The sequence below is a fragment of the Heteronotia binoei genome, chromosome 1 (genome assembly GCF_032191835.1).
Source record: "Heteronotia binoei isolate CCM8104 ecotype False Entrance Well chromosome 1, APGP_CSIRO_Hbin_v1, whole genome shotgun sequence".
Lineage (NCBI taxonomy): Eukaryota > Metazoa > Chordata > Lepidosauria > Squamata > Gekkonidae > Heteronotia > Heteronotia binoei.
Genome location: NC_083223.1, coordinates 254250731 through 254266340, shown reverse-complemented (window position 1 = coordinate 254266340; position 15610 = coordinate 254250731). Strand labels below are relative to the sequence as shown.

The 15610-nt window shown below is 45.7% G+C and overlaps 1 protein-coding gene across 2 annotated transcripts in view; it reads left to right on the top strand.

The window, feature by feature from the left end:
• Positions 1 to 961: 961 nt before the first annotated feature.
• The window catches only part of ARHGAP30 (Rho GTPase activating protein 30), a 41652-nt gene continuing 27003 nt past the window's right edge, over positions 962 to 15610 (top strand). For both annotated transcript variants that reach the window (XM_060253387.1, XM_060253378.1), the window contains exon 1: positions 962 to 1307. In XM_060253387.1, coding sequence (XP_060109370.1) covers positions 1199 to 1307 — 109 coding nt within the window. In that variant the 5' untranslated portion in view covers positions 962 to 1198. The remainder of the gene's footprint in view (positions 1308 to 15610) is intronic.

Below are 15610 nucleotides of genomic sequence, written 5' to 3'. Positions count from 1 at the left end.
GATTTGTAGATTGAACTTTGCTCAGCAGTCAACAGGCATTCAGTTAGAGGTACAGAGGCTGATATATAAGATTATTCTTGTGTATGAGATTATTCTTGTAATGCAAGATGCAGAATGTGGAATAGCAGACTATATGGAACAATGCTTTAGCGTTCATGCGCAAGGATTGAAGTGACTGCGCTCTGCCAACACAATGCATCCATTTATCTCAGAGAGATTGAACTTCTATAGAGAAGAGAGTTGAATCTTGAAAACTAATAATGCTAGCAATCCACACTAACAATGTTTTAATGTGGCATTCCCAAAGGGCAGAAATATGGCTAGAAAACAGGAACAGCCAGAGTGTATAAGGTAATGGCCAATTGAGAGAATTCATAACCAGATTTTGTCCAGAAAGGCAAAACCAAGAAAATTGACATCAATAAAGGAAGAATTTATAATCAGGTAATTTAGTCCTAAATCCAGGGCTTTTTTTTTGAGCAGGAACGCAGTTCTGGCTGGCTTGGTGTCAGGGGGTGTGACTTAATATGCAAATACATTTCTGCTGGGCTTTTTCTATAAAAATGTCTTGTGGTAAACAATGGTGACATCAGGGTGTGGCCTAATATGCAAATGAGTTCCTGCTGGGCTTTTTCTTAAAAAAAAAAGCCCTGCCTAAATCCATGTGTGTGTGTGTGTAGAGAGGAACAGAGATGTGTGCGCAAGACTTAACTTGTTCTTTGTGGTTTCAAAGATGCTCAGTACGAGAAGTTGGGTTTGGAGGCTGCTGAACTCACTTCCTGTTGAGCTCTGACTGAGAACAGAAGTGTAACGATTTCTTTTTCACATGAGGCCTTGGGGCCTCAGTCATTTTCACTCGCTGGTTGATACCCCCATCACAGCAAGGTTGGTCAAAAGTCTCCCCCAAAGAACCTGGAAACACTGGAGGCTTTCTACTCGCTCATTGACTACCCAGCCTCAATGGAGATCTGGACTATGAAGAGTTAAGGCCGCAGACACTAGCTATGGATTTCAGGAAGCAAAAAATCTCCGAGGCTGGTGTGCGTTGCATCTTTTGAAGGAGCTGTGGGCTGCTAGTGCCACTATCTCTTGAGCCTATCTCTTGAGGCTCAATGAACCCAAAGAGGCCTCAGGAGCAGAAGGAGCAAGGCCTTGAGTGCTGAGAAGCAATTACAGCGCAACCCTGGTATCCGCACACATGTCACTGGCCATGAAAGCTCGGCAGAAAGTAAGGAGGAAGGCAGCGCCTAAAGACCGGGTCTTTGGGTGTGACCTGGTGGAGCATCTCCAGTTATCTGGTCATGATGGTAAGTGATTTCCTCTCTTGGACTCATCCTTTCTTCTCTTGGCCTCAAATAACTGTTATCCCCACCACCACAGGAAATGGAAGAAGAGCCTCCATCTAACTAATGTTGCTTGTGGGTTATTTTGTATGCTTTGGTTGGACCTCTGGAGGGTTGCCATCACTTTCTTGGTAGTCTACAATGCTTACTGCAGAACTACCAGAAATTTTATGAGAGGATGAGAATGTCATTTATGGATGAAGGTCTTGAATGGTTCCAAATGAATCTCATTTGTACACTGACCACCAATTAATTATTAATAGCTCTTTGTTGTGGGTATCTATGATCTAACCCAATACCAGGTACTAAAATATAGCATCAAAGGGCAGAGGAACTACCAATAATGGTAACACTGTAAATTGCTGTAACTGTAATGGCCAATGACTTTACGTAATAAATTTTACTACTACTACATAATGATCACATGGGGTAAGTTTCTGCTTAACCATAATAGAATGAATGCCTAAATAGTGGAAATTAAATATTAGAAGGACAGGTAAATTCAAAACAAAGCTACAAAATGTGGATGTTGAAATCAAAACTTTTGACATTCAACCTGAGGTTTTGGATCTTGAATGTGGCTTTTGTGGAAAAAATGTGGGGTATAAATGCAGACTTTGAACTGTGGGTTTGGAATTTTGAATACATATTTTGATCTCAGAATTTAAAAGGTGGGGGGTTTTTTGGTCACAGCTGATAGAGTAAAATAAGTATAAAAGCAAAAGTTTAATGCATTCTGTTGCCTACCAACTATTAGGTACAGTCAAGTACTGATTGAGTCTGTATGCCAACCCTCAAATTCCATTTATAAACAGATACCATTTTACGACAGCCGTCAAAATCTGAAATGTACATTTCAGTTTCTCATTCTTCCTAACACAAAAGATTAGGGACAAACTCAAGAAGTGCTTTTAGTGTCACAGTAAGGGTGGCTGATAAAGAAATGTTTTTGATAATTAGTTTTTGTTGACCATAAAACAGCAATTACAACAAATATGACTGTAAAATCAATTAAATAATGAGCAACATTTTTTGGCTGCAAAATAAAAAGAAGGAAAATGCTTTCTATACAGAACAATGATATGGAAATAATTATAATCAGTGATGTTCACATATTCTACCAGTCTTGTGCTACAATTCAGCCAAGCCCAGGTCAACACAAGGCAGTTAAGACTGCTTATGCCATGGAAATCTAAAATTGCCACCTGAACCTGAAACAAGTTTTCTCCTTCTGTCCAATTCTCTGTGCTAGATATTCAGGAAGTACACAAATATAATCTAAAAGTTTGCTGAGTATTCTATATTCAACGTCAGCACTTGATAGCTGATGGCGTGTTGGAACCTGCACATATGTTCCAATGACACAATCAACTACAGAACAAAGTTTGAGTCCAGTGGTACCTGTAAGGCCAACAAAATTTAATTCTCAGTATAAGCTTTTGTGTGCATGTGACCCACATGGCTTCCCAGTCAACTAAAAGGCGAATTGAAACTGTGGATTTATATGGCGCTTGTGGAATGTAAATTCCACAAAAAGATACAGCAGCACTTGTCCTTATCCAAATGTAAATTCTGTTCAGCAAAAGTTTTACCTCTCTCCATTTTTCCTTTTTTTTTTTACAGCTAATTGGTTAATTATGATTGTCTCATGATCACAGCATTCCTGAATCAGTTGTTAATATGCAGGTTGGGGCTTGCTTTTCACATTGCTACCAAACCCTCTGCTCATTATTTTTAGTTAGTTTTTCAATGACCATAAAACAGCAATTACAAAGAGGTGACTGCAAAAATCAAATTAAATAACGAGCAACACTTTTGGCTGCAAAATAAAAAGCAGCGATTAAGTCCCTAGTTAAAAAAGAATTGATTCATCAATGACAAATCTGGCTGCTAGAGAATAGGGAGTAATTAATTAAGTTGGAAGAAGCAGCAGCAAAGAAGAAAAATATAAAGGAACAAGTGCTGCTCTGGGAAACTTAAATAGAACAATTGACTGTTCACAGTCCCTACAAGCCAGATACGAACACAGCTCAATTTGAGTCTAGTAGTACCTTAGAAACATATAAGCTTTCCATAGTTAAAGCTGCCTTTGTCAGATACAAAAGGGCGCTTTGGTCTCTAGAAACCTTACACCCCTAAAATCTTGTTGGTCACTTAAGATGGAGTCGAATCAAGCTGTTCTACTGCAGACCAGCATATCATGCACTCTGAAACGATCTGCTCAGTCACTATTAAGATCAAGTCTGAGAATGTCAGATGTCTCTGGATTCAAACTCAGCAGCTCTGACTATGCCACCACAGTAATGGGAGTTTGCCCCGGAGCTCGTAAAGGCTACCCACCAGTGTTTCCTCTAAGCTGAGTTAGTGTGAGATAGCTCACAGGTTTTTAGCCACCAGCTCACACATTTTTGCTCTAACTCAGAAAAAATGGCCCCAGAGCAAACTGATTTATGCAGTAGCTCACAGCTTTAATGCCAGTAGCTCACGAAGTAAAATTTTTGCTCACAAAAGTATTGCTACCCACCATAACTAACCTCAGACAAGCCCACCCCAGTACAGGTCTCCTGCCCTTGTTACACCACACGGAGTGAGGTTTTGCATGAAAGGGAATGGCCCTGTAGTGTCTAACTCTGCTATGCTGTCTTGAGTATGCATCTTCTTTTGCAACCGTTTGAGATTCTTGAGCTACAGAATCAAGGCTGGTTTAGCTGGTTGGCAGCATTCAAGGCACACAGGAAATGAGCTGTGGGGTGTAAAGGAAGGCAAGCAGGGCGGGTTTGCATCTGTAGTGGGAAGGGGAGGGGAAGGCAGATCAGTGTTGCTTCCTTGTTTGGCTGGTCTCAGGCCTTGCCAATCCATGCATTACATCAACTAGGGTAAATTAAGCAACCAAAAGAAGCTCAAAAAGCAATAGGAGGGCTTGGTAAACAAGCTGGGGGTTAACACAGGACTCTGTCCCGGCCTCTCCATCAGCCACATAAGCACTGGTATAAAACTGAACAACTGGTAATGCTATTGCCCCTTATGGCTTAGCGTTAGCATCTCTCTACTTTTCTCACTGTGCTCCTTGTCTTTGACCGCAACCTGCCACATATAAACTTAGCAGGTGATGCTTCCCCGAACACTTTGGGCAAAAACACACAGGTGGTTGTGATTTCTCTGAACAAAAGTTGTGTTTGCTACAAAAGAGCAAATGCATAGGGCTGCAGTTCGGATCACAACCACAATGCAGGGTGAAGTGGATTTTAATCTTCTTCTCCTAAATCTCCTAACCTAAATCAATGCTGCGGAGCACCTATTTCCAAGGCTTTTTTTGAGCAGGACGCAGTTCCAGCTGGCCTGGTGTCAATGGGTGAGGCTTAATATGCAAATGAGTTCCTGCTGGGCTTTTTCCACAAAAAAAGCCTTGTGTGAAACAATGGTAATGTCAGGGGGAGTGGTCTAATATGCAAATAGGTTCCTGCTGGGCTTTTCCACTTTTTGTCCAAGGACATACAAATGACATATATATAGCTCTGTCCTCTTCCATATTGTCCTCACAGCAAATTAGGCTGATGGACCTGGAGTTATCCTGTGAACTGCGTGGTCATGCCAGAGTGGGGATTTGCACCTGGGTCTTCAAGGTCCTCGTCCAACACTCTACCCAGTACACAACCCTGGAAAACATACAGGTCTGATAGCATTCGCTATTAGGGTTGCACAGTCCAATTCAAGCCAGGAGACTTTGGGGGTGGAGCCAGGAGACATTGGGATGGAGTCAGGAGCAAGGGTGTGACAAGCATAACTGAACTCCAAAGGAAGTTCTGGCCATCACATATAAAGGGACTGCACACCTTTTAAACGTCTTCCCGCTACTGGAAATAATGAAGGATAGGGGCACCTTCTTTTGGGGCTCATAGAATTGGTCTTCTTGGTTCAATCCTTTTGAACCTTGTGGGGGTGTTTTGAAGAGAGGCACTTAATGCTATGCTGAAAATGTGGTGCCTCTACCTCAAAAAACAGCCCCTCCTCAGAGCCCCAGATACTCATGGGTCAATTTTCCATTATACTCATGGGAATCGGTCTCCATAGGGAATAATGGAGTGCCCAGCAGACATTCCCCCCCCCCCCGCTTTCTGATGACCCTGAAGCAAGGGGAGGGCCTCTAAACCAGGGGATCCCCTGCCCCCACCTGGGGATTGGCAACCATATTAGCATCTCTTTACTTTTCTCGCTCTGCTCCTTGTCTTTGACTGCAACCTGCCTCATATAAACTTAGCAGGTGATGCTTCTCCGAACACTTTGGGCAAACACAGGTGGTTGTGATTTCTCAGAACAAAAGTGGTGTTTGCTACAAAAAAGCAGGTGCACAGTGCCCCAATTCGGATCACAACCACAGTGCAGGGTGAAGTGGATTTAAATCTTCTTCTCCTAAATCTCCTAACCTAAACTGACCCTGCAGAGCGCTGTTTCTATATATCTGTTGCAGTTTTATTCCACTCTTTGTCCAAAGACCTAAGGACAATATACATAGCTCTCTCCTCCTCCATATTGACCTTACAGCAAATAAGCTGATGGATCTGGGGTTGCCCTGTGAGCTGCATGGCCATGGCAGAGCGCAGATTGGCACCTGGGTCTTCAAGGTCCTAGTCCAACACCCTAACCAGTACACAGCCCAGGAAAACATACAGGTCTGATAGTGTTTGCTAGTTCTAGACTGGAAAATACCTGGAGATTTGGGGGAGGGGTGAAGCCTAAGAAAGGTGGGGTTTGGGAAGGGGAAGGGCTTCAATGGACTATAATGCCATAGAATCCACTTTCCAAAGCAGTCATTTTCTCCAGGTGAAATTCTAATCCCAGGAGATCTCCAGCTACCAATTTAAGGTTAGCAACCCTGAGGGCTGATCAGGGCCTATGTAGTAAGGACCTGGATTTATTATACTTTATTTTTTGGCCCAGCAGAGCAAATAGTGGTTCCCCAAAGAAAATTATGGTCAGACGAACCAACCCCAATGCCACTGTAGTGAAGTTGGCAACCACTACATTTCTCCATCCAAGGAGCTGTTGTCCACACAGGTGGACTGTCCGTCTAGTTCTTTTAATGTATGGAACTGCTTCAGTACATTGACAGTGTCCTTATTCCCCACAAGCTGTTGCAGTCTCAGTCCACCGGTGCAGTTTAATTACCAGGGGAAAGTTGGGCTATGCCGCATTTTGCCACACTCAGCAAAACATTTGTGCTTTAATAAGATGGTTCCGTTGCAGATTACATATTGCAAAGCAGAGAAACGTCCAATAGCCTGTGGCTAATATAAATCAAGACATCACTCTAGCCAGCTACTTTCTCAATTCAAGGATTAGGGCAGAACGCCTTTTACCAGTCAGTACCAATCATATTCTTTCTCTCAGGAAGAGAAGTAGGGACATGCGTGAAAAAATGTTAAGAGGGAAGGACTTTTGTTGTGCTCTTTCCTGTTGTGGTTAAAATGAGACTGAGTGAGAAGGAGGAAGAGCCTGTAGGTCCTTATTGCATGCCTAGCAGGTAGAGGGGAGAATGTTGACTTCCAGGAAATTTCAGGAGGGCACAAGCCTTGTTACTCTAACTCAGATGGCTCAGGCTAGCCCAATCTCATTAGATTTCAGAAGCTAAGCAGGGTCGGCCCTGGTTAGTACTTGGATGGGAGACGAGCAAGGAGGTCCAGGATCACTACGTAGAGGCAGGCAATGGCAAACCACCCCTGAACATGTCTTGCCTTGGAAAGTCTATAGGAACACCATCGGTTGGCTGCGACCTGACGGCACTTTCCACCAGCACCACAAAGCCTTGCTGCCTCTTGTAGGTAACACCACGATCCCTCCAACAACTCATGCACCAACCGTCCCATCTACCAGAGCTGATTCCACAATATGACCCTTTTGCATTGCTGAAGAATTCCTTTTCCACATACCAGAAGCAAGCAAAACAGAGCGATTCCCCGCAGTATTTTGATATATAATTTAATATGGTGCTATATTCTTCCATGAAAACAAGCAGGGCTTTTTTGGAGCAGGAACACAGTTCTGGCTGGTTTGGCATTGGGGTGTTGCCTGATATGCAAATGAGTTTCTGCTGGGCTTTTCCTACAAAAAAAGCCTTGAAAACAACCAATGCCCATTCATATTGGCCCACATCTACTACAAGCTTACTTTCACTTTACTTACAAGTAAATCCTGTTCAGTAATAGTCTAGCTTCTCTATAAGTTACCCCTTTAAAAGTTTTAACTTTATACCCCCCCCCTTCTGCCTACTTTATTAATTACTTCCTGTTTTCTTTGCTGCATTATGGATTGTCAGTCAGTTCCTTTCCGGAAGGGGGGGGCTTTTTTTTTTAAATTACTTTTCTCTTTGGCTGCAGTGTGAGTGCTCACTATTTTTTCCATGATTGCTGTTTCAAATTAGCATAATTACTACAACAACAAATAAAGCAAATGAACAATTGTTCTTGCTGCTCACGAGAAAGCACTAATTAACTCCCCCTGCCCAAGGTATGTAGGGTCGTCAGAAGAGAGAGACAGTACTTAAGTCAGCACAAAACAGGCAGATTTGGTTTGAAAAAATAGAGAAATGTAGATGGATGTTAATTATGGGAGATCTCAACAGTGCTTCTGTCAGTCGTTGGATAGATAGATGGTGCTGCAAGCATGTTTGAAATTTTTTTTTAATTGCCACAAATTGGATGTGAAACAGGCAGGAAAACAAGTAGAAAACATTGGAATACAGCAGACCGACACCCACATACTCTGCATTCTCTACAACTGAGACCTATTCTTCACTAGCAGTTGAATTCCCCCACCGGTCACTGCATGGGCACATTTTGATCTGCAGTTCCCTCTAATTACCCTCGCAGCTTCCAGATCTCCAAAAACCAAGAGGAGGAAGCAGCAAGGGAAATTGGAGGGGGCCGCAGATCCAAATGCAGCAGCGCAGCAACTGGCGGGGGAATTGATTGCTTGAGCCTGGGAAAGCAGAAGCCCGGGGGCGGAGCAACTGGCCCGTGCAGAATCAGTCTGAGTGAATTATATTCCTAACTAAATGGTTACTATAGGAGTGATCCAGGAACTCGGACTGTCAGGCCTCCCACGAAGGCAGGAGGTCTCCCACTGGCAGGTCCCTTTGTACGATAAACAACAAATGTTGCTGCGTTGCTTCCAGAGAAAACCAAGAAGTGACGCAGGGTAGCTCTCGGAGTTGCTGGAAATTGTATGGTTTTACCATAGAGTGTCCAGTGATACCTAGAGCTACCTTACATCACCTCTGGGTTTTTCCCTGAAGTGATGTAAGAACATCAGAGATGTTGCATGCCCCACTCTGTCTCAACTTTCACCCTTACTGCTGGTTATGAGGCTCAGCAGGGCAACCCTGCCATGGATGCTCCCTGTTTCTTGCTCCTTATCCCCTACAAACCACTGTTGCTATTGGGGGGCAGATTCAGTCTTCCTGTTAAATTTCTGAAGGCCTAAATAACTTTACAGTGTCTACAAGTCTACCCTCTGTCCATCCTCTCAAGTCAGATGAATGCTGCAAGTTCTGTGTTCAAAACTCCCAGAGACTTTTGACTCGGGTATGGGAACTGGATTCAGTTTGAGTTTGTGGCATGCTGGAGAGGGGGCTTAAATCTTCCCCACTAGGACCATTTTGCTGACCTAAAAGAGCCCCAGAGAGCTGCTGTTTGCCCCAGTGGGGAAAGTTAAGGGCAGCAACCTATAAGTACACGTCAGTTTCCCTAGTGGGACAAATTAAGCCTGGCTCTCTAATAAGGTTGCCAAGTCCAATTCAAGAAGTATCTGGGGACTTTGGGGGTGGAGCCAGGAGACATTGGGGGTGGAGCCAGGAGCAAGGGTATGACAAGCATAATTGAACTCCAAGGGAGTTCTGGCCATCACATTTAAAGGGACCACACATCTTTTAAATCCCTTCCCTCCATAGGAAATAATGAAGGATAGGGGCACCTTCTTTTGGGGCTCATAGAATTGGACCCCCTGGTCCAATCTTTTTGAAACTTGGGAGGTATTTTGGGGAGAGGTACTGGATGCTATGCTGCAAATCTGGTGCATCAACCTCAAAAAACAGCCCCCCCCCGAGCCCCAGATACCCGCGGATCAATTCTCCATTATTTCCAATTAGAATAAGTCTCCATAGGGAATAATAGAGTTCCCTCCCCTCCCCCCGTTTTCTCTCTCTCACTCACACACACGCTTAGCTGTCTCTGGTGCAAGTGGGCAGCCTTGTTGGTCTGATGCAGTAGAACAAAGCAGGAGTCTCTGGTGCCTCCACAACGATGTCTGGAAAGTACAGGGGCTAGGCTGCTCTTTTACACACACACTCACTTGTCCCATAGGAAAGCAAAACAAACAGAGGCGCTGCACTCTCACCTTCCCCATGAAGTACTTCCTGCTGCAATTTAAAGGCACACACACATTTTAAAACTGGATCTGTTTGCAGGTCCTGCCCAAGATCTAGAGGTACAGGGTGGCTGTGGGGGAAGCCTGTAAAACCGAGGAATCCCCCGCTGGAACCTGGGGATTGAGAAGTCTACTCTCTAAAGCCATTTTTGTTTAGTTTAAGACCCTCTCCCTGTAGGCTGTGTACCCATATAAATTGGTACCAGGTACCCAAGAACTGGGTTTCAGCACTGAACTCTCAGAACACACCTGATTTGACAGAATGTGGAATGGGCATGGGTCAGGCCTGTAAACAGTATAACATGTATCGAGTGGGCAAACTGATGCATTGTGTCTGCACATGTGCATCAATTAGGGTTGCCAAGTCCAATTCAAGAAATATCTGGGGACTTTGGGGGTGGAGCCAGGAGACTTTGGGGGTGGAGCCAGGAGACATTGGGGCGGAGCCAGGAACTAGAGTGTGAGCCAGGAACTAGAGTGTGACAAGCATAACTGAACTCCAAGAGAGTTCTGGCCATCACATTTAAAGGGACAGCACACCTTTTTAAATGTCTTCCTTCCATAGGAAATAATGAAGGATAAGGGCACCTTCTTTTGGGGCTCATAGAATTGGACCCCCTGGTCCAATCGTTTTGAAAAAAAAAAAAGAAAGAAATTTGGGGGATACTTTGGGGAGAGGCACTAGATACTATATTGAAAATTTGGTGCCTCTACCTCAAAAAACAGCTCCCCCAGAGCCCTCGAAACCTCCAGATCAATTCCCCATTATACCCTATGAGAAGACGTTTTCCTCTCCACCCCCTCCACCCCCCCCCCCCCCGTTTCTGGGAAATCTGATGCAGGGGACAGAACTCACTCACCTCCGGAGGTGCAAAGGCACATGGTCCTTTGGGGGCGTGGCTGGGCTTCCCTCCCTTCACCAGCCAGCTGACTGGGGGCGGGAAGCAGCCTGAGAAAACGGAAGAGCTCTGGCTGCTGCGATCGGGGCTGGGTGGGAAGGGCTGCCGTTCTCCCCCCTCCCCTCCCCCCGCTTTCCCTTTTATGGCCAGCGGGGGGAGGAGGCTCCAAATTGGGAGTCTCCAGGCCTAGCGGGGGATTTGGGAACCCTAGCATCAATGCACACACTGAACACAAACATCCTCTTTGGTTGAACTAATGGAAGGCAGGCAATTGCAGAGTGGATTAGCAAAGCAAATCAGCAAACAGGGCCAACCTAAAGCCTGCAGGTGTCCTTATTAGGGTTGCTAGGCTCCTCCCCCCCAGTAGAGGCAGGGGTCAGGCCACACCTCCTCACCGCTGATCAGCCGGCCAGAGTGAGGAACTTACCTTGAAAAAGAGGGAAAATCCTCCCACATGCAGTGACATCTCTACGTCACTGCCTATGCGACCCAGAAGTGATGCTATCACTTCCAGGAATTTGGGGGTGACACTCTGGTATTTGGGCAAAAACTCAATGGTAGAGGCCAAATTTACCACAGCGTTTTTGCCCAAATACCAGAGTGTTGCCCTGGTGTTCTGGAAGTGATAGGGTCATTTCCAAGTCACATAGGCAGTGGCGTAAACGCATCACTGTAGTTGGATGAGCCTCCCTGCTGCTCCCAGTAAGTCCCCTCCTTGGCCATCTATGAGTGACACCTCCTGGGGGTGAAGCAAAGGAAGGCAGGCTGAGCGAGCAGGCCCCAGCAGCCAGCGCCACTGCCAATTACACCATGCAGCTGGGAAATGGCACTGGGGTAGGGTTGCCAAATCCAATTCAAGAAATATCTGGGGACTTTGGAGGTGGAGTCAGAGACTTTGGGGAAGGAGCCAGGAGACATTGGGGGCAGAGCCAGGAGCAAGGGTGTGATAAGCAAAATTGAACTCCAACGGGAGTTCTGGCCATCACATTTAAAAGGACAGCACACCTTTTAAAATGCCTTCCTTCCATAGAAAATAATGAAAGATAGGGGCACCTTCTTTTGTGGCTCGTAGAATTGGACCCCCTGGTCCAATCCTTTTGAAACTTGGGGGGTATTTTGGGGAGAGGCACTAGATGCTATACTGAAAATTTGGCATCTCTACCTCAGAAAACAGCCCCCCCAGAGCCCCTGATACCCGCAGATCAATTCCCCATCATTCCCTATGGGAATTGTTCATGGAGGTGCATAATGGTTGTGGGGGTGGGGCTTCCCCCGCTGGCCAGCTGGCTGGGGGAGGGGGGAAGCCTGTAAAACCGGGGGATCCCCTGCTGGGACCTGGGTATTGGGAAGCCTACGACTGGGGCCAGAGGCGCTGCTTGTAGCGGCTTACTACTCCCCAGCTAGAAGTCTCTTTTAATGTAATTTATTTATTGAAATCACTTTTAAGCTGCTCCTCTATGCAAATTAGGGTGCCCCAAGGCAGCAAACAATAAAAAACGTTAAAACGAGATTAAACAATTACAACAAAGGACATCAACACATGAACAGGAAGAAGGGCCAATTAGAAGCAGTGGTGCCCCAACTGTTCTCGGGTGGCATAGCCTATACCGTCTTGGTCAGGGCTTTTTTTGTAGAAAAAGCCCAGCATGGGCTCATTTGCATATTAGGCCACACCCCCTGACACCATGCTAGCCAGAACTGTGTTCCTGTTCAAAAAAAGCTATGTTCTCTGTCCACCTAATGGAGGTACTGGGTCGGGCAGCAGAGTAATTGAAAGATGGAGGACAGCCTTCATTAGTGTGTAGTGAGCCACGAACTACCAACTATGTATGGCTTTGCTCACTGTATTGGATTCCTCGTCTGAGGAAGTGTGCTTAGAGAGCACACGAAAGGTTACGTTCTGAATAAACTAAGTTGGTCTTAAAGGTGCAACTTGACTCCTATTTTGTTCTACTACTTCAGACCAATGCGGCTGACTACTTGGGGTTACAAATAGTGATTCAGGTTATGAGAATCAAGGCATTATAGGCCTGTCTCTGTTTTAATCTATGAAACATTGCAGGGTATGCAACAGCAAGCGAGTGCAAGGAAAATTCTCCCCAAGGGAAATTCATTCTCAAGGAAGGTCCCTTAACGCCCTGACATGCTGTAATCCCATTCTCCTGGAGAGGCATGTGGGCGGCTGTTGGAGTTTATACAGCAACAGCATCTGGGGGCAAAAGTATTCAGGGAACAGCAATAAGAAGCATGTAATGAGTCCAATTAGATGGCAGCTGCTGATTAATTAGCTGCTTGGCACAGCTGCCTGCTGCTCTGGGTGGATAATTAGAGGATGATCAATGGAAGCAAATCCCTAGAAGTTCTCAGATTCCCTCAGTACACGTACCTGAGAGAGATCAATAAAATTGCACTTATTAAGTGTAGTTGCCAAGGTTGTTCTTCCAAATAATTAATTTAGTAGGGACCAGGGCTTTTTTGGGGTTTTTTTAGCAGGAACACACAGGAATGCAGATCCAGCTGGCTTAGTGTCAGGGGGTGTGGCCTAATATGCCAATAAGTTCCTGCTGGGCCTTTTCTTTTTTAAAAAGCCCTGGCAGGGACTATCGCTATTTTTTGGAACCAGTCCCTGGGACAACACTGTTCCTATTTTGCCTGCTGGGGACAAGGAAGCCCACTGAGTTCAACAGGGCTTACTCCAGAGTAAGTGCACATAAGAGTGCTGCAGTTTCTTTTGAAGACTCTGTGGGCTCAGACAGCAAGATGAAGAGCAAGCATCTTGTGACATTTATAAAATGGCAATTGCAGCTCATATAGCCTCAGTTTACCTTGGGACCATGCAGGAAAGAGAAAGGGGGTCTAAATCCCCACTTGTTGTGTAGTTCACTAGATAACCTTGGACTAGTCATTTCTCTCAGACTAATCTACCTCACGGTTTTTGTGAGGATAAAACTGAAAGAGGGGAGAGCCATGAAAACCTTCCAGAATTCCTTGGAATAATGGTGGGATAAAAATGCATAACCCTTTAAATCTACTTTGTTTCACTGTTTGCAGCCAACCACCCTGCTTTGTTATTAGCATTTTAATGGGAAAACTGTGTTTTTAAATGACATGTTTTATCTCACTCAGCATAGCAGGAAAACAGATTTCAAGCAGTGCAGCCAAGTAGAGTTTGAGTGTAGCTTTTCCCACAAAATCCTGAGGCAAACATTGCCTGAGGCAAACCAATCAGGAATGGTGGTGGGAGAGACAAAAATTAAAAATTGCCATTGGGCAGATGGGCTTTTCCCGAAAGTAGTGTCAGTCCTCTCTAGGAATTGCCAACATTCCAGCAATTCCAACATTCTAGAATTTCCAGCAATTTCTAGAGAGTTTCTGGCAATTCCTAGAGACGGCTGACATCACTTCTGGGTATTTCCTAGAAAATACATCGATGGCTGCCCCCAAGGGTACTGGAAGCTCAGAGTATGCTGATTGTGGCCCTGCAGTCAGCTGCCTGTTGGCTCTCTCACACAACAAGAACTCATGGACAGTACTCAATGAAATTAATGAGAAGCAGACTTAGAATAGATAAAAGGAAGTGCTTCTCCCAAAGAATAATTAACACATGGAATTCACTGCTGCAGGAAGTAGCAGCGGCTACAAGCACAGACAGCTACAAGAGGGGAATTTAATAAACATGGAGAAGAGGTTCATGAGTGGCTATTAGCCACAAGGTATAGATCAGGGCCCAGGGTTGCCAAAGCACATCTCAGGAGCTACATGCAGCTCTATGACACATACTGTGCGGCTCTCAAAGCCCACACTGCCTTGGCGGCCAGCTTGGAGAAGACATTTGTCTCTTTAAATTTCTTCTCCAAGCCAAGCCAGCAAACAGGGGTGGGGTGTGGGGTGGGAGGGCACACCTTCAATAACACATTTAAAGTTGTTTTCTTTCCACCTCTCCTTTCTCCCATTTATCTGCTTTCTTTCCACTTTTCTCTCTCTTTCTCTGTTGCCTTCTTCCCCTCGTGTTCATGTCTTGTGGCTCTCAAACATCTGATGTTTATTCTATGCTGCTTTTATGTTAAGCACGTTTGGCCACCCCTGGTATAGATGGAACACTGTGCCTGGGACAGTGATGCTTTGTATTTTTGGTGCTTTGGGAGGGGGGGCAAGAGTGGGAGGGCTTCTGGAGTTCTGGCCCTGCTGGTGGATGTCCTAATGGCACCTGGGTTTTGGCCATTGCGTGACAGGGTGTTGGACTGGTTGGGCCATTGGCCTAATCTAGCATGGCTTCTCTTATGTTCTTTTGATGGACTGTTCTTCAGTTCAATTGACCCATTTGCAGTTTCTGGGCAAGTGGCTTCACTGTATTCCTTGCTAAGAAAGCAGTACAAAGCCATCCATGTTTTGCACAGCATCATGGGCCCTGTAAAGTTCTACCTCCCTCCACCTTTGGTGTGCTGCTGCTCCAATTGGAACTGAATGTTTTAAATCAGTCAAAGAGTCAGGGCCATAGCCAGGATTTAAAATTTGGTGGGGCACATAGTAGGGTTGCCAAGTCCAATGTAAGAAATATCTGGGGACTTCGGGGGTGGAGCCAGAAGACATTAGGGGCGGAGCCAGGAGCAAGGGTGTGACAAGCATAACTGAACTCTGAAGGGAGTTCTGGCTGAAGGGGGCTTGGAGCCCAGCCCAGCCCAGACGCCCCCTCCTCCCCGCAGGAGCTGCCGAAGGGGGGGGGGGAGCAAGGCCAAAAGCGACCAGAGGGCAGCCAGCCCGGGACAATTGCCGCGGTCCCGCTGCCCCTGCCACTCACCGGGCCATGCTCCTTGGCGCCATTTTCCCCCTCCCCCACTTCTGTTTTTTTTGGGGAGCGGGGGAAGAGGCTGGAAATCCTGGGGTCCCCCGCCAGGGCGGGAGGGTTGGGAAGCCTAGCACATAGCAAGGGTTTCTGTCCGGGGTGGG